We start from the raw sequence: 26,777 nt of genomic DNA, 5'->3' as shown, positions 1-26,777 counted from the left end.
TCTGTCCTATTGAGAAGGAAGGTTGGGTGACTTGCAAGAGTGTGTGACATGTGCAGGTAATAATGGGATGGCAGGGAAAGAAAGTCCATCCCCTCCATCACCGCAGTTTGTTACCTCACTCCTTCTTGGCCTGACACAGCTCACCTCTTGAAGTTAATTCAAATAATTTATCCAGCTGCTCAAACAGAAATACTGTATGGATATCAAAACTAGGTAAATTTGGTTTGCCACTAGCATTGCAAGCTTTTCAAACCATTACTTGACCTACTGCATTATTTAAAGCTTTTGCCCTGTATTTCAGACAGTTCAGTGTAAAAGCAGGATTACTACCTGTGTTGCTATGACTTGTGTTAGCAGAAGCTCTGAAGTCATAAACAAACTGATTTTTCAGGAGAGAAGATACTCATAATTCTTACTTGGAACACTAAATAAGTATTTCCTTTTCTCTAGTTCCAGTTTAATTTCAAAGTAGATTTTATCCATATCTACCTGTTCTTACATAAGAGCTGCATAGTAAATATTCTTGAGAGATTTGGTGTTTATGCATGAAGAACAATAGTACAATAGTTGAAACAGATTAACACACAAGATTTCCATCTCCTATCTGAAGGAAAGGCACAGGCATTAACAGATAAGATACTTCTGAAATAGATTGATTTACAGGCTGCTCAACCTTACCGGCTTCAGTGGACTACATATTTCCCAACCCCATTCACTTAATACATTCATATTCTATTTTTGCATTTGCCATCTGAGTCTTGCCTGAAACACAATGATGAAAACTGTGTCTATGTTACTGTATATGTCTCCATCATACTTATTTTAAGATAATTATTTTTAAGCTTAATACACAACAAATACAAAAATACAAGCTTACTTTGGCTTTTTGTGCCTGCTCTGGTGGTATTTTTCTACATATGAGGTGATTCTCTACCCATCTTCTTGGATGTCAATTCTAGAACTCTCCAGTACAAAGACCTAGGAAGCAACCAGTGCAACAGGAGTTTATACCAGCAGTGTCTGGTAGAGATTTTTGTCCAAATGGCTATTATATGCAGCCCTGTTCCAGACTTGTGTAGAAGTCCCAGTTTCTCACATCTCAAGGTTCCAGCTGGACTTATTTGCAAGAAAGGCATCTCCCTGCTGCATGCATAGAAGGAAAACCTGTAGTTATCTGCGAATGTTAAGGGTGAAAAGGAATTACGACAATGCTATTTACAGTCCTCCAAAGTTATCAAGTAGCTGAGCAAAATTCTGATAAAGTCATCTGCCTGACTTTGAATTATGAAGTCCATGCAAAAAAAGCTGTTGAACAACCAGGAGCACACTTTTCAGAGATCCCTGTTAAGGGTGTTTTCCAGATTCACTATAGTCCTTGAGAGTGAGGGCTAAGACTAAGATTTATACTCCATTCGCTTGCAAGACTATAATCAGTCTGCCCAGTGCTTGCACAGTTTTAATCTACAATAACCATCAACCAGCAGAATAGACATCCCTTGTACAGAACAAAGGCCTCTTCTTGTCTCTCTGCTAATCACTACTGTGTGACAAACTTTTTATAGCTCTAGATGTCTTTAAGTTTACTACTCCTTTTTTATTTCAATAGAACAAATTTCCAACTATTTTGAAAAGCATAGTGGCTTCAACAAATGACTCACTGATAATTACCATCATAGGAGAGACAACTGCTCAGTACTTTAATACACATTCAACTAATTCTCAATTATTGTGGTGGCTGTAAAAATCCATCAAGCAATATTTACTTTCAGCATCATTCCACAAAGCAAAACATCATAGAAAAATGTCTTTCATCAGTGTTTATCCATCCTCTGTGGTCAAGCACACCAGACTTTCAAACATCTTGGTGAAAATCAAGTGAGGTACACTTCTTTTAGATTTAGTGCTTTCATTTAAGTAAGGATTACTCACAAACATAAATCATCAAAGTCAGTGGGATGAGTAATATGAACAAAGAAAGAATAAATGGCAAGTCCAAGTCTAAAATGTATATATGATTGCAAACCCCTCACCACATTGGTTTCTTTACACCTTGGATCATGACAAAGGAAACATCAAAGTAGATGACTGGAAAAGTAGCAGTAAGTAGTGCTAGTTCATATCTGAAAAACTCTAAGAGTTATGACTTTCTCTTGTCTTGGCTCTGCTGGAGACCATTTAATTGTATCATAATTTCTCAGTAATCTCATTTAAATGACTAACAGAATCAGGCTTGTACTGACTGTCATTTGGGTAACTTTTATGCAAAACAATTCTGGATTGTTTTGGAAATAAGATTGCTCATATTCATGTGGACAGAAAGCTATCTTAAAAGGAAAATGTGAAAATGCAGGGTTTTTTTCTGTTTGCTTGCTTTTTGGTTGTGGGTGTTTTTTACCTTCTTTCCCTGGCCTCTACCCCTCCTTTTGTTTCATTCTGTGTCAAAAAGCTTCAGTTCCTGGGGCTTTACACTAGAACTGGTCAGCAGTAGCTTCAGTTGCTGTAGACTAGAAGAGCCTCTGGACATAAGGACATTTTGAGATCTCTCCAGCAGAAATCTGGGTATTACTTTTCAAGAAATCACCACTTCATATCAGAAATCCTGCAGATTATTGGCCTGGTTCATTTAATGGAATGATTCAAATGTCAGCAGTGAGGCAGCTCTGAGTAACCACACAGTTCAAATCTCCCTGTTCCTTGGCAAACTCTGAGCAAGGTGCCATGAAACTGATACTTAATGTGCTCCTTGGTGAGTTTGTTTCATTTCTGGCTGAAAACACCTGCTCTTGCTGGCATTGCAGTATCACTTGTCTACCTACGGTACTGTTGTCCAAGAGAAACTGCTGTTCCTTAGCGGTGTGTCAGCTCCCCCTTCCTTTCAAATATAACTACATTTAAGTTGTGCCTTGACTTCTCGGTCAATGCAGAATGCGTGTGCTTTCCTTCTCTAGTACTTGTACATTGTGTGCTCCAGGTTTCCTACTCATCATGTCAACTGCTCAGTCATATACAAAGGGAAGCTAAAACTCACCTCTTTTTTTTTTTATTTCCCCCCTTTTTAAACAGATATTCATAGCATTTCCCACTTTCTATATACTATACACTTCACAAAATTACACATATTCACATTCTTGAGGGCTTTCCAGTGATTTTTTTTTTTGTAGTCTCGCTGTGAAAATGAATGGCAATACATGTTTTTGCTTTCCACAGTATCGGCAGAACTACCCTTGAGTTTCAGTAACAGTAGTGTTACATGCCTTAGCAGTACATGTGTTCATTAATTTTTAAAGCATTTTTGAAAATACTTGGGTTTGTGTTAAAAATATTCAGGTGTCATCAGATTCTTCAGTCCTGAAGATACTGTTCTCTAGCTTATCTCTAAATCTAAGTAAGGTAACATATTAGTGGCTTGATGGGCAGAATTGCTATCTATGTCCTAAGGAACAAGACATCTTTGTTTACTTCTAGACTCACATAAAATATTTTAATATTGTAACCTTCTTGTTGACACTGTTGCTCTGCCTGAGAACATACGAATATGAAAGCCATTCACAGTCATTGAGTTTGCTTTTGCACTTCTGTGTCATCTGAAGATCAAGCATGACCCATCCATCCTCATTTGTCTGTTGCAGTGCAAAAGTATCATGTAAATTTCCTTTATTTAGCCTGTGCATTTATTGAGCAATTTTGGATGTTTCTTCATATTTAACAATTACAGTAAACATTGCCACATGTCTGCCTAAGCTACAACGTGAAGACCTGTTTCTCCTGGATTTGCTTTTAGCAAGAGTATATTACAGCACAAATATTTTTCAATACAGTTTCCACTAATGTTCCCAGGTGCGTGGAAATGTTTTGATTAATGCTTTTAACTGTAGTCGAATTACTTGCCTTTTTTTTTTTTTTTTTCTATTTTTGATATTTATCAAAGCACAGTGTTGCTGTCCCTGGAAGAGTTAAAAAAATGACTGGATGAGGCACTTAGTGCCATGGTCTAGTTGATTGGACAGGGCTGGGTGATAGGTTGGATTGGATGATCTTGGAGGTCTCTTCCATCCTGGTTGATTCTATGATTCTGCAAAACTTTCACTACTACTCATCTTGAGAAGGAAGCTCTGGAGGACTTTCTTAGTATTAAACATTTTTTAGTAACAATCACATTAAATATATAATGATTGGTGAATGCAGTTTTCTGTGACGGCACATTTTTTTGTAATACAAAGAAATTAAAGATTATAGCAGGTTTTACCATACCTTCAATTAATTCCTATGTGTTTATGTATTTATAACTCATTTAAATATATTTTAAAGTATTTTGATCCAAACTATATGTTATTCAAATTACTATGTTGTAGGTGGACTACAATGAAGGTAAGGAATTACAGCCTTTCTTCTCTGGAGGCACTGGGACTTTTACAGTTGACTTAACTGATTTTAACTTTCAGGCTGGGTAATATTGAGAGCTAATAGTGTAGAAAGCTCACGAGGCATGGACACAAGTGAATGCAAAAAAAAAGTTGATGTTATAGATGACAGACATAGCTTCCTGTTGTATTTCTGTTAATTACTTCTCAAGTACTCCTTTCCTAGACCTTCCATGTAGTATTATGACTCAGTATAGGCTCAGCAATACTTGTTATGCTAAAACCAAAAACTGCATTAAGAGGGTTTAAGTCAGGTAGTAAAAAAAAACACTAGTGAATATAAAGAAGTTGAGGTTGATATTGTGCCATCCAAAACTAAGGATAAATTCTACCATGCTACAGTCAGTTGAGAATTTAGAGATAGATCTTCATGACTTACTTCATCTCTTCAGTAGGAAAATCAGCAGAAGTGGATAACCACAGAAAAAGTTGCTTTTTAGAGTTTTTCCAAAAATTCTTAGGCTCACTTTGTGGAGAATACTAGCTATGGCTTTCATCCATACTATTTTTTTCTGTATCTCAGGAGGGGAGGAAAGATTGTATGTTCCTTCAGCTGTATCGGCATTAAACCCTCTATCTCACTTTATCCTTGGATTTGCCAACTTCCCAGTTAAGGTTTGGAGTAAGAATGAATTTTGTAGCAAAGGTTTTGAGTTTCCTGACCTCCATGTAGTAGAAGAAAAGTGAAATATAGTGGTTTTATATATATATAAAATCTGAGAGAAAGATTAAGTCCTGGTTTATGGTGGATTATAAATAGTCACCAACATGTAAGTAAACAGGCAACCAAAATAGTATCTTCCTTGGAGAAAACAGACTGTACTTATCCATTAAAAACAAAACCAAAAAACCCAAATCAAACAAAACCAAGCAACCAAACACCCCCCCAAAAAAAAAAAAAAAAAAAAAAAACACACAAAAAAAAAAAAATAAAAGCTTTGAGCTGTAGTTTAGTTTTTGGCAGTCCTAGGACCTGTCATTTCATTTTATTACTAAAATATGCTTAGTATGGGACATTACACGTGCTGCACAAGTTTCCTCACACTGGTTCTCCAGTGTGCCTGAATCTTTAAGTAGACCACCAATATTTATGAACTGGTAAATCTTCAAGCTCATTGCTACAGCTCATGCCTGACATTTCCAGTAGCACGCTGACTGTCTTTGTATGCATGTGCATCACTGACAAGTGAGATCATGGCAAAAAAAATTGACATGCAGCCCCCAGACAGAGGCAGCGGTCAATCTTTTGGAATTGTGCTACTTTTGAGTCTCCTTTCCAGTCAAGGCAGGCTTCACAGTCTTGTTACCATTAACAAGGCCTCATATCTTAGTTACTAGAAACAGGGAGCAATATCAATGCAAGAGAAGGTTATTAAACTTGCACAATAAAAAATCTGGGGAGATATATACAAATTAATATATGATACATACATTTATTGTGTCAATGAGATAAAATATCAGGAGCAGAGATAAACCAAGTGGTATTCTTCTGGTGTTTGAATTTGCTGTTAGGTTTGCTTTGCTCCAGAGGGCTGTCTCTGTTGACATATGAGATGACAGTGTAATCTAACAGAGCTATGTTAAGTGAAGACCATGTTATTTTGGTAAGAGTGTTTAACAGAATTATATCAGGGATCATTTCTGTTCTGGAATTAGGATTCAATACGGAATTTTTTTCTTTTGCCTCCAGAGATTTTACTTGTGAGAGAAAAAGAGAGTGACAAACCTGCAAGGAAAAAAAAGAAAAAAGAGAGATCAATATTTATTGCACACTTAATCAAATGTGTGCACATACGAGCACATTCTGAGATGAGAATTGGATTTTCCGTTGGCCGTGTGGTGTCCTTTTTCTAAAACAGAGGTTAAAACAGTTTCAAAACAGAACAACTTTCTTAGTGAATCCCCACTTCTTGCAGTGCTGTGCAGAGAGAAGTGGGGCTGAGGACACGGAAAGGTGGGACTAGTCGCAGACTGTGCCGAAGGCATCGCCCCGGGAGGCGCCCCTGCTTTTGAGCAGTTTTTCAGTGCCTTCGCCTCAGGTATGAGGGCAAAGACAAAGCCGGATGAAGAAAAGCTGTCAAAGCCTTTCACCCTTGACGATCAGTGCAAGCAAACCTGGCAGCTCTCGGTAGGCAGTGCCGAGCGGAGTGGTGTGGAATAATGCGCGCCCAGCGCTAGGCTCAGTGGAATAAAGCGCGCCCAGCGCCAGGCTCAGTGCCGTCAGCGGGTTCCTTCGCCGCCGCTCCTACCACTCCACTCCCACCCTCGTTTTATTTTTCTTCTTCCTTTTACAATTATTGTCTTTTCCGCAAACCAAAGCCGAGGAGCGCTCTCCCAGATTACCCATACGCGTGGCAAGGTGGCAGGTACGTGCCTCAGGAGCGCGGCTCCTGGGTCTTGTGCAACTGCTCTGAGACGACAACGCTCCCGTAGGGCCGAGACTTTAATTCTGACAGGCCATATAGATACAACTTGGTGACGCCATGCATTACGGGAGCGCTAAGGCTGCGGGAACCGCGCTCCGTACCCCGCGGCAGCCCGAGCGGCGTCGCTCAGACACGGCCGCAAGCCGCCACCGGGACCGCGGCGCTGCGCCCCTGCGGACGCTCCTCGGAACAAACACCCCACTAGGCGCTGCTGCGGGGCGTCGCGGCAGTTACGTAAACGCCGTCGCCCCTCGAGCTGCTCTCCCTCCCCGCCCCTCCCGCTGCCCCCCCGCGCCACCCCCCACCCCGCCGGCGGTTATGCAATCGCCAGCACACAGACCTACTGTACCACACACCGCCCCCGCCCCGCCCCTGGCTGCTCCCATTGGTCGTCCTCCGGCAGCTCCCGGCGCCGATTGGGGCGGCGTCCCCGCCAGTCACGGCACGGCTGGCATGCGGGCTATGAGCCCCGTGCCGCGCAGCCCTGACCTACTAACACACATCCCTCCGCGCCGCCGTCGCCACCGCACGCTCTCGTCCGGCCGCTCTGCTGCTGCCTTGCCCGGCACAGCACCGGATCACACTTCTGCCCGTGTCATCTTGTCTCGCCTGCGGCCCGGCCCGGCGCGGGCGATGCTTGACGCCTTGCCGTGCGCTGCAGGTAGGAAGGGTGCGCGTACGCCCGCGGAGCGGTGTGCGGGTATGAACTAGGGGTGCCCGCCCGGGCTGCGACGCCCGCCTCGCCTCGGCGGGAGGCGGCTGTTACATAATGCGAGCCCAGCCAGCGCCGGCTGCCGTCGGGCGGGGAGGGGTCCGTTGGGGCTGCCGGCTCTGGGCGCTGACGGGCGCGTCGGCAGAAGGTTGGTGGCGTACCAGGCAGCCCAGGAGATGCCCGCCGAAGGGTTTTCCCATACGGGAGGTTCTCGTTCATGGCCTGCTGCGCTGCCCCTCGGCTTCTCCTCCCAGCGAGTGCGGGGGTAGGGCCGCCGGAGCTGTTCTCCTACATTGCGTAGTGTGTCGGTGGAGAGCGCACTGCCGCGGCGGCTGCCGCGCGGGGCGGAGGGCTGGTCCCGGCCACCAGCTTCGCTTTGGCCCCAGGGACCCTAGAAGTTGTGTGCCGCCGGAGGCTGCCGGCGAGACCCTTCTTTTCGGGTGGCGCTGGGAGAGGTTGCCTGCGGGCATTCAGGATTAATGTCAGCGGCTCGGCCTCGGTCCCCGCGCCGTGCGGCGCTGTGCTTGCCTCAGCTCTTTTCGTCACTTTTGTCGCTGTTTTTCAGGCGCTGCGGGACCGATCGCATAATAGTTCCTGGAAATGTTGCATTATGTAACCACAGAATTTGCTGGCAACCGGGCTGGGAAGAGGGAGCTAATTATGCGATTTTATAATCTCGCTACAAAGAAACTAGGGCAATCTCACCCTGAAAAAAAAGCCCCTAAACCCCGTAACTGTAACAGATTTTGTTAAAGTGCGTTTAATAAGGGAAGTAGACAACTGGGTAAATGGAGAGACAAGGCGCCGGCTGCGTGCCGAGTGCCTTAAAACGAGATTTGTGTTGGTCTATATTTAGCCACATCGCATTTTAGCAATTGTGGCTTCATGTGCTATTTCTGGTCTTTTCTCCAGAGCTGTGCGTGTAGACATTCGAGGCCGTTTGCTCGGATTTTTAACTCCACGCCTTCAGAGACGTTTTGATAAGGCTATATTTTTAGGCAGGCATTTCGCCCAGACGCTGAAGCATCTCTCCGATATAGGCTTTCACTTGCCGTTTCTTGAGGGGGGGGGAAGTCTTATAAAAAAGGGGGGGAAAAAAGAGGGGGGAAAAAAAAGGGAGGGAGGGTCGGACGACACGACACGCGACACACACGTCTAATTGAAGTGAGGAAGGCGTTTAGGTGATGTCAGCCGCTCGGGAGAGAGGTAGATCAGTCCCACCCGTGCCCCGACGGCCACGGGGGGCGGCGAGGTGCCGCTGTCCCCCGGGGGCAGCCGCCAGCTCCGCGAGTAGATCAGTGCGACAGAGCCGGCGGGAAGAGGAGCCGGTACGCGGAACTTGATCCCGTCCGCACTAGCCCCTCAGGCTTGCGCTGCGCGCGGGGGTCGCCGTCTTCTCAACGGCCGCTGGGAGCCGTTGGTGGCCGTTGGGGCGCGGCGGCCGCGCGGCGGCGGGTGAGCGGGGGCTGGGGGCGCTGGCGCTCCCCCTCAGCCCTTTGTTCTGGGCTGGGGCGGCGGCGGCGGGCGAGTGGTGGGGGAGCGGCAGGCTGATAGCGCGGGGCCGCGCTGAGGGGGGGAGCGGGTCGGGAGACATGCGCCGCCGGTCACGTAGAAGGCCGCCGAGCCCGGCCGGGCAGCCTTTGTTGAGGACGCTGAGGGCTGAGCTGCGGAGAGGCAGCCGCCTCTCCTCAGCTCGGACCCGTACAGTGCCAGGCGTAGGGTCCCCACACCTCTTACCCGCACTCCTTGTCCCACCGTCTCCTGTGGGCAGGAAGCGCCAGACAAAGGGCACACACACACACCCTGCCCCCACCCTCCGTTGCCTCTTCGCCCCCCTGGAGGGGTACGGCTAGCAGGTAGGTATGAGATAGCCTAACACGCCCCCCCTCCCCCCCCCCGCTAGACGACTGTTTGGGGCTTTCTCCTTACGTAACGAACAACAAAAATGGCCATTGCCTAATTCTCTTATTTTGCGAAGTCACTTCGATATTGCAGTGGCAAAAGCCGTGGCTGGACATCCCGTACTCTGAGGTCAGATTGTGTTCTGCCCTCGATGGGACCATAGCTCGAAAGTTGCTGATGATAGATAACTTTGCTCTCAAGATGAGGTGACTTTTGTGTGTGACTAAAACGGTCCTCTAAGCAGATGAAACCAGCATCTTTGTGATCAAAGCTCCCGAGCCCAAACTAACTATGCCTTCCACTTCGTATATATGCTTGGTATACCCGCTGTAAGCAGTAGTAGCAAAGTATTTTAAATTTGTAATATTCTTCATAATATGGATAAACTTTTCTACTACTTCATCGTTGGGGGTCAAGTACAGCTGTGACTGTGAAGCTGTCTTGGAGTCACTGTCGTGTTAAAAATGGCCTTTCCCCCCCCCCTTTTCTCATGCAACTTGAATGATTGCACTTGGTTTCATTGTGCTTGCTCCTGTGTATGTAACCTACTTTGAGTCATGTTTGCCCATTTCAGTAAGTAATGCAATCCAGACACTCTTTAAAATGTTGCTATGTGCATCTATTCATATTCAATCAAAATACTGACTTTGATGGGAAACTTGAATGAGTAAGGATTCAGGTTTTAGTTGAAAGACCTGATTTAAACAAACAGGTTCAAGGGTTACTGAATAAAGATCCTTAATATCATTGACATTAATAGGTACTGTTATGGAAGTTCTCATGTTACAGATGTTTTTGACTGTGGAAGTGCTAACACTCTTTGGAACGATCTGCCTCTACTTTCCATTTTAATTTATTTCTTTCATATTTTTAACTATTTCTTATTCTCCAAATGACCTTTAACTAGCTTTTAATATCTCCAGCTTCCTGGGTTAGTCTTCAAAGTCTCACGTTTCTGCTGTGTTGAATTTTGTCTGTTTGTGGCATGTGTGTTAGTTTGTTTTCAATTACTTTTGTTTTTTAAAGGAACTTATCTGAAAAGTGTAAAAAAAAAAAAAAAAGCTTAGAGTCTTCTCATGAGCAATATGAACTTACATGATCTTAGATTTTACATTATCCTAAGAAGGAACAATATTTGCCACGCTCTGGCTGAAATTTGTAGACCATTCAGACGTTTCTTTTTCTATTGCAATAAAGTCTAAATATGTTTGTGAAAGATATCATTACCTTGCTGCTTGTTCAATCCTTTATCTTGACATAAAATGAACTAAAGGCTCATTTTATTTATTAGTTTTAAATTGACTTATTTTAACAAATAGTTATGCAAACTATCCTTATGCAATACTTTTTTCCAGACAGCAATCTTGCTGCTGTTATAACATCACTATGATGCAATAATATGAACAATAAAACCCTCTGTTTGAGTCTTATTACACATGGTTAAGCAATGTATCTGACTCATCAGCTTAATTGACTCTTCTAGGTGACCTTGCCATGATCATTACAGCCAGTTATGAGATATAAATGTGCTTCGGATATGTAATAGAAAAAAAATGCAAATAGATGGCCAATTCCTGCAGTCCATTCTAAAAGAAAACAACAACTGATTTTGTGTTATGTTGCAGTGCTGGAAAATATTTTTTTAAATCTTTTTTTTTTTTCTTTAAAGTATATGTAACTCTCTAATATTGATGCTAAATATGACTGTCAAAAATAAGATTGTGTAAGCAAGTGCATACTTGACTCAAAATGACATTATTGTTCTTAAACATTTGTGTTAAAAGATAGATCTCAAATGAGTTATTATTAAGAGCTCCTTAGACACTCTGTTTTTCCAAATTCACATGTTGAATTAGCAAACTATGAGAGTGAATAGGGTGACATCTATCTTCAATCAAAAAGAATGCCTTAAGATGTGGTTGTTATTTATTTTCTTTCTTGAGTTGCTCTTTCTTGGTATAATTTTCATTCTGTCCTAAAGTATTTGAATAGCTCAGAGGTGGCTATGCAGCAGTTAGCAGCATAAGTGCCAGTACTGCAAGACCTTTTTAAAAGCAGAACACAACTCAGTAATTAAAATGATGTTTACTATGGGCAGTGTTCTTTCATCCGGGACTGTCTCACAGAATTGGAACTGTAAAGATTGTTGGTTTTTCTGTTCTATTTGCAGTGAAGGGTAGACACCAACATTTTAGAGGCAGTATTTGTCTCACATATTTGTACTCCAGTTATATAACAAGATGTGTGTTTAAAGCATCAGCTGGGACTAATTGACATAATTCAGCTGCCTTTAAATAGTGCTATATAAATTTAGGTCAGCTGAAGGTCTGGTCTATGCTTAGCATTTTCAGAACACAACTCAATAATAGAAAACCATTTGTTGTCAAAATTGTATTTTTGTTGTTTGTGCATTTTTTATTTTTTTCAAATAAGAAAAGCCAAGATCGTATTTCCAGGATATTTTTATCATTACGTTAAAGCATTTTGTTGCCTAATTTTTCCTGATGTTAAGTAGCTATTGAAATTAGGAGAAACATGCTGCCATAGTACTGCAACATTAGTAACTATTGTTTCTGTTGAGGCTTTATTAAAGATATTGGAAAGTGATATTTAAAATAACATTATTTATATATGCTTACATGCATATGTAATTAAGCATTTATGCAGTTTTATCTACATTTCCTTTGCTTCTCAGTGTTATTATAGCTTTTTCTGGCACTTTACTGGGAATTTCTTTTCCTTCCTTTAAATCAGAGCAATAAACAGCTAGTTTTTGAAAAACTGAACAGTTCTTCTAGGATTATATTATCTTCCTAAGGAAATGAAAGAAAATATAGGTCAAATTTGTACCTATTAACCTTGACTGACCTTTCTGAGCAACAGCTACCTTTAGTATATGTTTCACGTACTCCAAATAATAATTTTATTTGCATAATTTGTGTAATTTACCTTTGGGAAGCAGGCTGTACTTTAATGAGTTAATTTGTAGTTATTAAGATAAACCGTAACTTAAGTAATTTTCCTAACAATGAAAGCCTTTTGTAAAACTTACATACGACATCAACTTTCTGGGTATGGCTTGGAGGTGGGTAATATGAAGGGGCAATAGTATTCTGAGTTCCATGAGCATTTTTTTTCCACACTATTTGATTGATGAGTGGTGTAATAAATTACTTTTTGTGTTCCCAGTGGAATATATCGTGTAGATATCTTCCTTTTTTTTTCTTTAAATAAGATAACCATTTTAGCAAAAATGGGTCATCTTGTAGAAAGCTATCATCATCAGTGTTCCACTGACCTAATTATACGTTGATCCTGAAACCGTAAGCGCTTAAGATGCCCATGAAGTTGTAATAATGGGAACTTGTAATAGGATCAATAGTTCTACATTGTGCCATAATGTTATAAGGGATTCATGGCTTCTGAGTGCAACTATGTAATAGCAGTAACTGGTGGTAGCTAATACTTGTATTGTAAATGTCTTTTGTGTTTGGGTATCCCTCCACAGATAATGTGACCATCATAGCATGAGATGCAATCACTTTTTTTTTTTTTTTTCCCAGAAAGTTTGAATTTAATTTACTCTACATTGCCTCGACCCTCTTGTCTGTTAGCACTCTTCTGCTGGAGTCAACATTAAAGGTTTACTTCAGCAGCATCACTTTACTAATGGTGCTAGACAAAGACAAGAAAAAGTATGTTGAAGGATTTCAGTAGATGTTGGAATGGGACTACATCCGCTGTTGGAGAGGATTACTGAATTAGGATAGGTCTGAGAGGTGCAGAATTTCATGGCATAGTTTTTGTATGTGAAAAGCAGTAGGAGGTAAAGTGGCTCCAAAATATTTCAGCAGTGTTTAGGCAGGCTCTGTGTTTGTTCACTACCTGTGCTTTAAACTCAGACACTTGTCCTGTGTATGCAATGAGTATGTTGGTTGGTTTTGTTTGTTTGTTTGTTTGTTTTGGGGTTTTGTTTGTTTTTTGTCTATTTGGTTTGGGTTTTTTGTTTTTGGTGGTTTGTTTTTGTGTACGTTCTAGTAGTCTTGAGACAGATTTCAGCTGTTTTTAAAATGTGTTGAGGATAAAGTGCAAACTGTATTCTTAGAGTTTTCAGTGTAAGAAATGCAAATGGGTAATTTTGATTTTTATGAGCAGCTTCTATAGCAGCTCTTCTGGTATGTAGACAGATTTGCAAATAACCTGTGATAGAATGATAACAGTAATATAATTGGTGATGCCTATGCAAACTATGGACAACAAACACATACAAATACAAGCTTTTGTTGTTTTTCTGTAGTTTGCCATTTAGTGATAATGGCGATAGAGGCATGGTTCTTCTTGGAAGTAAGAAGTTGTACTTGGATATTATTTTTGTATCATTGTGCAGGATTGAGAGAGAAATCTTTTGGATGCATGGTGATACAAAAGTGAATTGTGTTGGAGCATGCAGCTGCTAGAAATGGGATTTCATTTAGTTTTACAGATGAAACAATAGAATTAAACAGTTATCTTGTTCTAGGTTACATTTGGAAAATTGTGCTTGAAGATAGCATGATTTTTTTTTTTTTTTTGCTAAATGTTTACGTACGTGGGGAGGTCCACATGCTTACTCCAAAGCAGAAGAGAGAAAGGAAAGATTGTGGCTCTGTCCTTCAACCTTTCAGTTGTTAGAGTATGAATATACAAATCCCCAGGATCAGATCCATAATGTACTATTTTGATACAATCAGATTACTTAGGTAGTTGTTTTAAGTCCATGGATAAATTAACTTTTGGTATTTCTGCTTGCTTAATTTCTTACTTCAATAGCATGACTTCTATACAACAGTCTCATTAACACTTGGATCTGGGGGCTGTGTCTTGCTTCTATTGAAGCCAATGGCAAAATTGCTGTGGGAGCAAGCCTGGGTCTATAATTAAGTTAATAGGGTTGAGTGTTATTACATTGTTGAATTGGCACGTAATGCCATTAACATCAACCAACAGAAAATCTTTAGCAGTGACTAATGTAAGGCAGTATTAAATGTTGGTTTTATAATACTTTGAGGGAGTGATAGAGCAATTGAAAAAATTAATCATAAGGGAAAATACTGGAATTTGAAATACAGTCAGAGGAATAATTACAGTTCATTAATTTATGTGTAAATACTGTTTTCCAGAGGAATTATAAAATGTGTGTGAAGTGAAATGGCTGGTTTCATTGAAGGCATTTTTGCCATTATCATCATCAGATGGAATTTAATTTGTTTACAGACTCAGCATTCAGCTGGTCCACATGAAGAAGTATTAATAAACAAGGGCTTTCACTCCTGTTTGTAATGCAGCAATTCCAGTTACCATGATAGAAATGCTCACAGAAGATGTAGAAAGAGCTAAAGATTTGTTTTCTTTGTTCATTCACTAAAGTAATGGCATCAGAAATAACTATGTAAGAAGCAAAATAGTAAGACTGTGTCAACGGTTTACATGTCTGTCTTGACAGCTTTACTGCTGGGCTGTACCAGAGAGCAATGTTGAATACTGATACAAAAACATGGTCATTTGTCACGCACTTAATATTTGCTGTAGACTTGCATGCTACTTACATTCTATTTGTGCCAGGAACAAAGTGTACAGGAGGGAGGCTGGCCAAAACAGGAGTTACTAGTGCTACCGTGACCAGATTGTCCACTAGAATGACCCAAATTACAGAAGTCATGTTGAGCAAGGGACATGAACTCTGCAGGTTGTTGAATTGTGAAGTGCAGCTCAGTGCTAGTGGATTGTCTGCAAGAGATTGTTTGGACATGCAACTGAGTTTTTACTGATGCACAGGCAGTCGTACTGTATATTGTGAACTATGTATGACATTGCCTACATTCATTTAGGGAAAAACCTCCAAATCAATAACTTTTTTTTGCTTTATTATTAGTAGTAGTATTTCTCCTAGATTGCAGTGTAGGATAAACAAAGTGGGGTCGCTTTGAGCTGGAGACCTTATAGGTAGATAAAGTCATGTACTTCGCCTAAAACTATCTTGTTCAAAGCTATATATATTGCCGCTACATATATATACTGTGGAAATGGAAGACTGGAATAGAAGTTGACAAAAAACTTGTATTAAATCTATGTGTCATGGAGAGTTTATGGGGAAAATACGGGCGGCGTAGTTTCGGGAAGAGGGAATTCGCATTTTTGCAATAAATCACTGATAAAATAGTCAACGCCTCGCGTATTTTCCCCATAAACTCTGCCACGAAACTGCGTTCCTCGACACTATGTTAAGTGTATTTTCAATATTCTAAAAGGCCACAGGTCCTCTGTGTTTCCCTGATGTTGTCACTGCTTCAAGTATAGATGTTCCAGGGAATGGCAAATAGATATATAGGAAATAATGATGTATGCGTATAAGTATCCTTTTTCTAAGAGACAAAAATAATATTTAGGTTTGATTGTAGGTCTCAGGTACTGTTTAATTCAGTAAGATCTCTGAATTGATAAGGCCATGAATTTTCCCAATACTTGTATTCTTTTGACTTCATTGAGAGCCGGATGAGAAGCATACTAAGAGAGAAGTCATGATCCAATAGGTAATCAGTACATGTTACACTGCTTCCTGCTGTGTTTCCATAGAAGTTGAATGCATTTTCTCAGACATTCAGAAGTTAATGACACAAGTGAAAATTCTTGTATATTGAGACAATTAAGGTGCAATAATTGTGATTCCTAAATGTTAAAGGTAGTGAAATAAAATTTTAATATTTTTCTTCTTTTAATGTAAAGTCAACACCACAAAATTCAGAATTTCTTTTCACATATATATATACACTCCATGTGTTCAATATTGATTTATTTATTTATTTATTTATTAAAGTGTTGTGTTGCACTAGGTTTAAAATGGTATACATAGTAATTAAACCACTCATGGATACATATAGCAGTGGAATGGACAAGATGGCTACACAGTGTCTTCAGCAAATCAAGTCATATTGAGCATTTAGACAGCAAGATACTGCTTTGTTGGGGGCTTTTTTTTTTTTTTTGTTAACTTGACAGACAATTTCCTTTGACTCCACTTTGACTAGAGTCTAACTATGCAATTGCTTGTATATTGGATATGCATTTCTCCTTTACAAATGTGGCAATTTGTGGTGCTGCTTTTGCACAAAAATGTTAGATGGTGCTTTGGTGTAGTTTCCTTCTAACTCTGTTTTTCATTAAGGCTATATTATCAAAGACGAATAGTTACATATCAGTAATTAACAACAGATTTTAGGAAATTCTGCTTAGCTGTTCTATTAAATATGTTAATTTTTCATTACAAGAGTTGGCATGGTTTGATGAAACAGAACCCAACCTTAAACTTGAGCCTTTTATGATCCTACTTAATTGTTATTACATCATTCACTTGTCTTTGTCTTCTGGAAAAGACAAGAAAAACTGGCATAAGACAATTTATTTATAGCTTTCACAGCTGGTAATAATATTTTTTTAATTTTTTTTTTTTTTTTTTTTAGTCATTGTAAATACATTCCTTTGAATTGTTACATTAATCTGAAGTGGCTAATCTTTCAATATTCTGGTTTGGTTTTGTTTATTATATGGTCAAGAATTACTGCTGATTCAGTAGTCAGTTCTGTAAAAGCACTTGACACACTACATTTATTTTACTAGGAACTTGAATGACTGTGGAAAATGAGGTATTGAGAAGGTATCTCATATCAAGATCAAATGATCTTATGAGAATTAAGTAATTTTGCACTAAGAGGGACTAAATAAAACAAGAGCCAACATAAACGCTGCATTCGAATGTAGTGATTATAAACATTGTTAGTTTTCCTTTGGCGATGGTAACAGCTTTAAATCTAAACTACTTCAGTGAAAACACTGTTTTCTAAAGGTGCACATGCCTCGATAGTAACAAATTTCACTGTGATGTAAAAATGTATTTTTCAAATGTAAATTATTAATTATATGTATTTTTCAATGCTGATTTTAAAGTTTTCTTTGTAAGAGACAAAAAAAAAAAAAAAGACATAATTTGTATTGCCAACATTCTAAAATGTGTCTATATAAATGTATTTTACAGGACACAGAAAATAATTATATCTTTATTAGCTTTAATGAATAGTAGTGTTATTTTAAGACAATAGAAAGCACTTCAGCTTGTCTAAATCAGATTGTTATTTTTAATCTTGTAGGACCCAAATACATAGCATTTCTAACTCTCACACCACAGCTGCTTTCAAAAGAGATACTTTAATGTAGATGAACAAGATACTTTCCAGTGCTGCTCATCAACGTGCCTGATGTCATGCAGTATTAAGTGTTAGATGTTTAGGTTTGTCAGTAATACTGTGAAAAGTTTTGTGATAGCATTGCTGCAAGATCAAAACTCAACTCTTTTTTTTTTTTTAATTTATTTATTTTCCTTGGATCATGCTGTATTTGTTCTAGAAGCAAATCTGCTACCTAGATATCATAATGCTTAGAATATCAGTTGGTTCCGTGTTGTGCTGTCCTCATATTACAGCAGGTTTAATGAATCAAAAGTGAGTCTAAGCTTTTTATCAAGAGCTATTTCTGCATTTCCCAAGCATGCAATTCCATAATACTAATCAAATTCTTTTATTTATTCCAGGTTTTTAAGACGTCTCCCATTGCTTCTGCAGAGAAAATTGGTTCTGGACTCTTCTGTCTGAGAATATGAAAGCAAAGGAAGAATGCATGTGGATTTAGAATTACTGTATTTATCAAGTTGTGGATTGAAAAGTGCTGAGGAAATAGCTTGCTCTGTTGCTCACTGTAGATCTACAACAAATTGTTTCTGATGCAGCTGAGAAAAATGCAGACCCTTAAAAAGGAACATGGACCTGTTGACACAAGTGGCAATGTTGACAAAATCATGGTACTTAAGTCTACTTTAGCAGATGTGTCTGAAGAATTGTCTACAAATGAAGATATGCTACTTACTGAAGCAAGTAGTGGCAAAAGCAAATCTTCAGCTTGCCGGAGAAAGAGAGAATTCATTCCAGATGAAAAGAAAGATGCTATGTATTGGGAGAAAAGGCGGAAAAATAATGAAGCTGCCAAAAGATCTCGTGAAAAACGACGACTAAATGACCTTGTCTTAGAGAACAAATTAATTGCACTGGGAGAGGAGAATGCCACTTTGAAGGCAGAGCTACTTTCATTGAAGCTAAAGTTTGGTTTAATTAGTTCTGCAGCCTATGCCCAAGAGATACAGAAACTCAGTAGCTCAACAACTGTGTATTTCCAAGATTATCAGAGTTCCAAATCAAATATTAGTTCATTTGTAGATGAACATGAACCATCTATAGTTGGTAGTAGTTGTATTTCTGTCATTAAACATTCTCCTCAAAGCTCAATGTCTGATGTGTCTGAAATATCATCTGCAGAGCATGCTCAACCAAGTCATATACAAAGCAACTGCAGAAGTCCTGAAAATAAGTTCCAGATTATAAAACAGGAGCCTGTGGAATTAGAGAGAGAGCCAAGAGATGACAGAGGTTCATATAAAGCATCCATATACCCAAACTACGTGGGAGCCACCTTTAATGTGTACTCACATTCTCCTCCTCTCTTGCAAGTTAATAGGTCCTCCAGTAATTCCCCTAGAACATCAGAAACTGATGATGGTGTAGTTGGAAAGTCATCTGATGGAGAAGATGAACAGCAGGTTCCTAAGGGTCCAATCCATTCCCCAGTTGAACATAAGAATGTTCATGGAACAGTTAAAGTTCCAGAAGTTAATTCTTCTGCTTTGCCTCACAAGCTTCGAATTAAAGCCAAAGCCATGCAAGTTAAAGTGGAAGCAATGGATAATGACTATGACGCAACACAGAAATTATCATCACCCATTGATATGTCCTCAAAAAGACATTTTGAGCTTGAAAAACATGGTGCACAAAACTTGGTGCATCCTTCTCACACTCCTTTCTCAGTTCAAGTGACTAACATCCAAGACTGGTCACTTAAACCAGAACTCTGGCATCAGAAGGAACTTAATGTAAAAATTCAGAGTGGTTGCAAAACTGGAGTTGTTGAAATAAAAGACAGTATCTACAATGTCTCTGAGTCAGAGAACCTGTATTTGAAACAGGGCATAGCAAATTTATCTGCAGAGGTTGCTTCACTTAAAAGACTTATAACTACACAACAAATCTCTGCATCAGACTCTGGTTAAGTTACTACTGAATAAAGGCTTACTGTTTTAAAGGATGTCATTTGCAGTAGATCAATATGTTTTGTATTATGCTGAATTTTCACTGGACTTGTGATGTCATTTCACTGTAATGTTCACATAATGTCGGATTGGTGTCTTTTTGTGCACAAATTATTATGAAGATAGGTTGTGTTATGATCACTATGCCTTGTGTATAGTCAAGTAGCCTGTACAAAGGCTGTATATAGTGAACTTTATTTTCTTTTCATTCTTCTACTATAAGGTGTGTAAGTTGCCAGTTACAATAAAATATTGGTGACAAACACAGAACATTTACTCCAATTTAGTTGATTTTATGAACTTGTAAATAAGTTGTTGATCAAAACCTGGCTTTTTCTTACACTGTGCTCAACTTCACTTACATGTTTGGTTTTTACAGCCTAACAACCAAATTACAACATATGTAATCCTTCCGGCCACCCTTTTCCTTAACACATTTTTTTAGAAGAGAATAGAAATAAAGTTAATATTTATAAATGAAACCAATTTATAGCCTTAGCCTTCTTTAACTTATTTATTAGTAGAAGTTAACCAAAACCCACACAAATTCTAACCCAGTAAGTAATGTTAACAGCCATTTTTTCCTTCTGTCACAGGTGAGACAGCAATGAATGGTTTATTGTCGTAAACCATTTTTTTTTAATATTATAAGTTGGTGTTTTAGATTAAATTAGTTAAGTTGGATTTGTACACCTGCAAAGTTTTCAGAGCCTTGCAGTGACAGAATTGGGCAATGCTATCTTTGTCAAGTGGTGGCTGGTGCTTGCATAGGATGCAGGGATGGAAAGACATATGCACAAAGGCTGCATAAGAGAGTCTGTCCTTGCATACCATGATTCTTTCCATGGCACCTGTAGGTGAAGGAAAAGGCTACTGGATGTGTAGACTCTGAGCTCAACTAGGCAAATATCTACATAAGGGGCAGGCAATAGTAGTAGCAGAGTTAGAGGAGAACATCTGCTATTTTAATTCCCAGTGGGGACAAAATGCAGTTTTAAGTATGAAGTAAGTTTGACCACCATTTTGGCCTTGGTTTCAATGGCTTAGTTAACTGAACTGGAATACCTTGGCTCACTATAGGGCATATTGCGAAAACTTAAATGTCAAACAGACACTATGTGAAGAACTGCCCAACCCAAATACTACTGGCCCTTTGCAATTTATGCAGACAAGTTCTTCACTTGATGACTGGACAGGGCTGTGCTGCTCTTGGTCTTTGAGAAAAGCCACTGAACCATGGAGACCAGACTTGCATCACATATCCTTGGTTTGGCTTACCAAAGTCTTTAATTTTAAAATTAAAAATAATTTATAAATAAAACATAGACATGGGCAGAGGTTCTTTTCACTATACTTCCCTCTTTTAACATACTAATAAGACTAACAAGCTTTTTTCTGAAGAGGCTTTTTATTAATTACCATACTGTATAATGAATTGAACCCTTCCATAGACATAAAATACTAATTAAAAACAAACACAATTTCTCAAGGTATTGTTTTTTTTAAATTCATACTTGACTTGAGCAAGAAGAACTTTGACAATTTTTTGGGGATACAAAGAGGAGTCTGAGTCACTCCTGATAGCTCTGAAACTTGGTCCAGCAGTCAAGGCAATGGCAAAGCTCCCTCGTGTCAGCAAGGCCAGGATTTGATCCTGTACCTTTTCAGGAGCTGATGTTTCACAGTCATGTTCTGGGAGAACCTCGGCACAGAAATCACTGATACTTTCTGAGCTTTTTTTGAGCCTTCTAACTGCTGTTCTGTATTTGTGGAATTCAGAGTTAATAAACTGTTATTCTTTTTTCATGCCTTAATAATACAATAGATCCCATAGCTGGGCTCTGTATGTATTTGGTAATTAATATAGATGACATTTCAATGTTACTGAAAATAAGCTCAGGATTATTGCATGAAATGTAAAAATTTGCATTGAATGATGGGGATATGAGACACGAGGCAGTGATTGCTACTGTCTCTTTGCTTGCTAAGTATCTTCTGTAAGCAACAATAAAGTTCTTTAAATATTTTGCATATTATTTATCACATGTAATGTGTTCAAAGAGAGTACTTAAAACTCTCAGTGTTGCCATCTGTGTAAGCCTAGATCTATTTTTTTTTCTTCCCATTTCTTGTTACAGTTGTTTGTCATAATGGAAGAATGTTGTCCTCTTTCTAGCTCATTATATATTTTGTGTATCTGTTTTGTGCAATTAATACTTAACAGTAATGATGTAGTTAATTTGTTGAAGGATGTCATTGCAAGAAAGTTATAGCATGGAGCTTAGGAGCACAATCAGATGTTATTTATACTCCCTTTATACCTTAGTGTTATGCTTCTTTTGAAGAAAGAAATAAATAATTTGTCTTTTGTTCAAAACGAGATCTAATTACAACATGATTTTCTATTACATTTGTTGTCATAGTCCAACAACATAGATGTGTTCACTGCAGACAATGACAAATCTTCCTGTGCTGAGGTTACCATTTCTGCAGACAATATTTGGAGTATCTTCCACAGATGTAAATACAGGAGAATTGGTGGTACGTAGAAAGCCCCCTTCTTGAATACAGTTGCAAACTGGCCAGATAAATCCCTCAATTGCTCAGCTGCAGTAGAAGTGGTCTAGATGGCCTCCTTACCCATCTTCAGCCTGTTTTCCTTCAGGAGATGGGATCAGAAAAGATGGAGAATCACACAGATTGGCAGGGAGGGAGAACGCCATGGGACAAACTTCTTGTTCCAGCTTTCAGATGGTACATGGGTACATAAGTGGATGACTGGAGGAGCTGGGGAATTCGATAACTGTGCTCACAAAGACTGCCTTCCCTGTTGTAGAAAGTAGACTTAGCCTCCATGAAAACAATGCCCTTAGCTGGTTTACTGGTCTCTCTACTGGAAATGGGAAGGTTGGTTTGAGCACACAATGGGCTTTACCTAAGTGGGTACAAACTGGTATCACATTCTCTTAAGCTTTAAAAACTCTTGTAAGATCAGCAATTAACTGACAAACCGAAGAAAAAACATGCCGAAGTGGAATCTTTCTCATGTGAAGGAATGTGGATGATTAGAAACTAACTGTAAAGTGTGTCTTCAGATGACAATGTTAGGAAGACCATATACAGAAACTGCCAACTTCAGAGCCATAAGTTGTAAATTTTCATGGGAACACAGGAATTACCATGGTAGATTAATGTAGCTAGTCCAACACCTTGCCTGTGATAATCACTGGTATTAAAGGCTTCATGGAAAGTTCTAAAAAAGCTCCATGAGTAAGTGTTGATTAACAAGGTAAGTTTTTTTCTAGTGACATCAACTGATGGCTAATGAACACTGATAAGTGTGAGTATCAGATCTTCTGTTAAATCTGCCTCACTTCATTCTGTATAAAGACAGTAATACATCCTCATTTTCTGTCAATACTTGTATTTTGATAGGTACAGAAATTGAATGTGAATTTGCTCATACATACAGCAGGCCTATACATTACGTTTCTCCGAATCCTCTACAAATTTTTCCTTCAGTAAAACTGCTGTATTGCATGGGTTTTGTTTAGATGTTACTAATATTCTGTACAGCCAAATATTCTCTGTTCATGAACAGGAGAGTCAACTGGAAATTCATGCTTATCCATATTATTTTGGATGTTTTCATCACAGCCCAAGTGTCCATGAGAGCAGGTTATGAGAATAAAAACATTTATTTTCTGTAGAATTCAACAAAAACGTAAAATTGTACCACAAACCCACTTCTGAAGTTTTAGTGTCAGGTTCTAAAAATCTTTTTTCTACTAGCTAGTACATAAACATGATTTTGAAACTAGGTAGTGTACAATTAATTTAGCAGAAAACTCAGAAACCAGTTAATATATCCTTTATTACCACCATATTGTTTTAAAAATACTTTTGGAATTTATTGCACAACATGAGCCTGGTAGCTACGAGAATGCAACAAAACAATTTTTGGTATTTATTGCAAAAGAAGGAGTAGCACATACTGTTCTGTTACAGTGCCAAATTAGAAGTTAAAAATACTACACCAAATCCTAAGGCTTTTAGCTCAGTGTTAGAGTCTACTTTCCATAACGAAGCAGGCTTTTTATGTGTGTAATATGCAACTTACTCAAGACAAGTAACATTATCAAGGCGTAACCTCTACAGTTCACTCAAACAAACTCCTATTGATTTTCCTGTCTCTAAGGCTAATTCCCTTGTGACACAAGTGATATATGAGTCACTTTATTCATGTCACTGGAGTTACAGGGAACTTGCTCACATACAAAGGAGAAGGCAGCCAGATATTCAGCAATTATGTATTCAGTGACAGCTCTAAAAGGAATTGGTGAATTATGAGCAAAAGCTCGGAGGAGAGGCATGTTTATTTGCTTGAAAGAGAAAGCATCAGAAGACACTTGGTTTGAAGACTCACAAAAATAGCAAGTGTGCATCTGGGTTTTTTATGTTTTTATCAGCCCACGTGCCAATCTCAATGGCCGTGACTACAGTATTGTAATTCCTCCTCCTTAAATGCTGTGGAGCTTGCCAGGATCAAAATCAGAAGTACTCAGGAAGACTTAAGTGCAGGGCCTGCAACTCTACCATGATTTTATGTTGATTTTAACTCCCTGCATGCAAGCACCTCTGTTGCTTGTACAGCATCTGAGAAAGACTGCATCAGTTCAAAGGTTGCAGGGAAGCTAAATGGCCATCTAGCACTATTCATATTCCGATAATGTAGTCAGTTTCTACTGTCCCTTGTTTCCCCTACAAATGGATGCACAACTTAAAAAGTCAGGCAGTTGCTACACTTTTTCATGCTATTCAGATTCTTGGATGTGCAGATGCCTGAAGGGCATCTAATTATATAATCTATGCATGTGAAAAGATACCTGTATGTGCTAGCATTGATATCCATTATGTGTACATTTCTGAGGCATGACCTGTGAGCCTGACCTCAGTGCCAGGCAAGGTCATGGAACAGGTCATCTTGAGTGCCATCACAAAGCACCTACAGGATGGCCAAGGCATCAGGCCCAGCCAGCATGGGTTTAGGAAGGGCAGGTCCTGCCTCACCAACCTGATCTCCTTTTATGATCAGGTTACCCGCCTGGTGAATGTAGAGAAGACTGTGGATGTAGTCTACCTGGACTTCAGCAAAGCCTTTGACACTGTCTGTCAAAACAAGCTCCTGGCCAAGCTGGCAGCTCATGGTTTGGACAGATTTACTCTGTGCTGGGGCAAGAACTGGCTGGATGGCAGAGCCCAGAGAGTGGTGGTGAATGGTGCCACATCCAGTTGGCAGCCAGTCACTAGTGGTGTTCCCCAAGGATCAGTGCTGGGCCCAGTCCTGTTCAATATCTTTATTGATGATCTGGACGAGGGGATTGAGTCCAGCATCAGTAAGTTTGCAGATGACACCAAGCTGGGAGCAGGTGTTGATCTGCTGGAAGGTAGGAGAGCCCTGCAGAGGGACCTGGACAGGCTGGATAGGTGGGCAGAGGCCAATGGGATGAGATTTAACAAGGCCAAGTGAAGGGTTCTGCACTTTGGCCACAACAACCCCAAGCAGCACTACAGGCTGGGGACTGAGTGGCTGGAGAGCAGCCAGGAAGAAAGGGACCTGGGGGTACTGATAGATAGTAGACTGAAGATGAGGCAGCAGTGTGCCCAGGTGGCCAAGAGAACCAATGGCATCCTGGCCTGCATCAGGAACAGTGTGGCCAGTAGGACAAGGGAGGTTATTCTTCCCCTGTACTCTGCAGTGGTCAGGCCAAACCTTGAGTACTGTGTCCAGTTCTGGGCCCCTCAACTCAAGAGAGATGTTGAGGTGCTGGAATGTGTCCAGAGAAGGGCAACAAAGCTGGTGAAGGGCCTGGAGCATAAACCTTATGAGGAGAGGCTGAGGGAGCTGGGGTTGTTTAGCCTAAAGAAGAGGAGGCTCAGGGGTGATCTTATTACTGTCTACAACTACCTGAAGGGAGGTTGTAGCCAGGTGGGGGGTGGCCTCTTCTCCCAGGCAACCAGCAATAGAACAAGGGGACACAGTCTCAAGTTGTGCCGGGGTAGGTATAGGCTGGATGTTAGGGGGAAGTTCTTCACAGAGAGAGTGATTTGCAGATGACACTAAGCTGGGGGCAGATGTGGCTGGGTTGGAGGGCAGAAGGGCTCTGCAGAGGGACCTTGACCACCTGGACAGATGGGCAGAGTCCAATGGGATGGGGTTCAATAGCTCCAAGTGCCAGTGCTGCACTTTGGCCACAACAACCCCATGCAGAGATACAGGCTGGGGTCGGAGTGGCTGGAGAGCAGCCAGACAGAGAGGGATCTGGGGGTGCTGATTGATACCCACCTGAACATGAGCCAGCAGTGTGCCCAGGTGGCCAAGAGAGCCAGTGGCATCCTGGCCTGCATCAGGAATGGTGTGGTCAGCAGGAGCAGGGAGGTCATTCTGCCCCTGTACTCTGCACTGGTTAGACCACACCTTGAGTACTGTGTTCAGTTCTGGGGCCCCCAGATTAGGAGGGACATTGAGATGCTTGAGCATGTCCAGAGAAGGGCGACGAGGCTGGTGAGAGGCCTTGAGCACAGTCCTACGAGGAGAGGCTGAGAGAGCTGGGATTGTTTAGCCTGGAGAAGAGGAGGCTCAGGGGTGACCTTATTGCTGTCTACAACTACCTGAGGGGTGGTTGTGGCCAGGAGGAGGTTGCTCTCTTCTCTCAGGTGGCCAGCACCAGAACGAGAGGACACAGCCTCAAGCTACGCCAGAGGAGATTTAGGCTCGAAGTGAGGAGATTTAGGCTCGAAGTGAGAAAGTTCTTCACTGAGAGAGTCATTGGACACTGGAATGGGCTGCCCAGGGAGGTGGTGGAGTCGCCGTCCCTGGAGCTGTTCAAGGCAAGATTGGACGTGGCACTTGGTGCCATGGTGTAGCCTTGAGCTCTGTGGTAAAGGGTTGGACTTGATGATCTGTGAGGTCTCTTCCAACCTTGGTGATACTGTGATACTGTGATACTGTGATTTCCCATTGGAATGGGCTGCCCAGGGAGGTGGTGGAGGCACCGTCCCTGGAGGTCTTCAAGAAAAGACTGGATGAG

At 40.5% G+C, this 26,777-nt stretch overlaps 1 protein-coding gene across 3 annotated transcripts; it reads left to right on the top strand.

The window, feature by feature from the left end:
- Nucleotides 1-7,336: 7,336 nt before the first annotated feature.
- On the top strand, nt 7,337-22,063 carry NFIL3 (nuclear factor, interleukin 3 regulated). Of its 3 annotated transcripts, none has more exons than XM_064176872.1 (2): nt 7,337-7,508; nt 18,082-22,063. In XM_064176872.1, the coding sequence occupies exon 2, from the start codon at nt 18,271-18,273 to the stop codon at nt 19,645-19,647; it is 1,377 nt and encodes a 458-aa protein (XP_064032942.1). In that variant the 5' UTR covers nt 7,337-7,508; nt 18,082-18,270; the 3' UTR covers nt 19,648-22,063. The 3 variants fall into 3 exon arrangements, with proteins under 3 accessions (XP_064032942.1, XP_064032944.1, XP_064032943.1); XM_064176874.1 differs by lacking the exon at nt 7,337-7,508 and adding an exon at nt 8,700-8,887; XM_064176873.1 differs by lacking the exon at nt 7,337-7,508 and adding an exon at nt 9,160-9,415.
- The last annotated feature ends 4,714 nt before the right edge of the window (nt 22,064-26,777 follow it).

The sequence above is a fragment of the Pogoniulus pusillus genome, chromosome Z (genome assembly GCF_015220805.1).
Source record: "Pogoniulus pusillus isolate bPogPus1 chromosome Z, bPogPus1.pri, whole genome shotgun sequence".
Classification (NCBI taxonomy): Eukaryota; Metazoa; Chordata; class Aves; order Piciformes; family Lybiidae; genus Pogoniulus; species Pogoniulus pusillus.
This window is presented reverse-complemented; position numbering and strand designations above follow the sequence as displayed.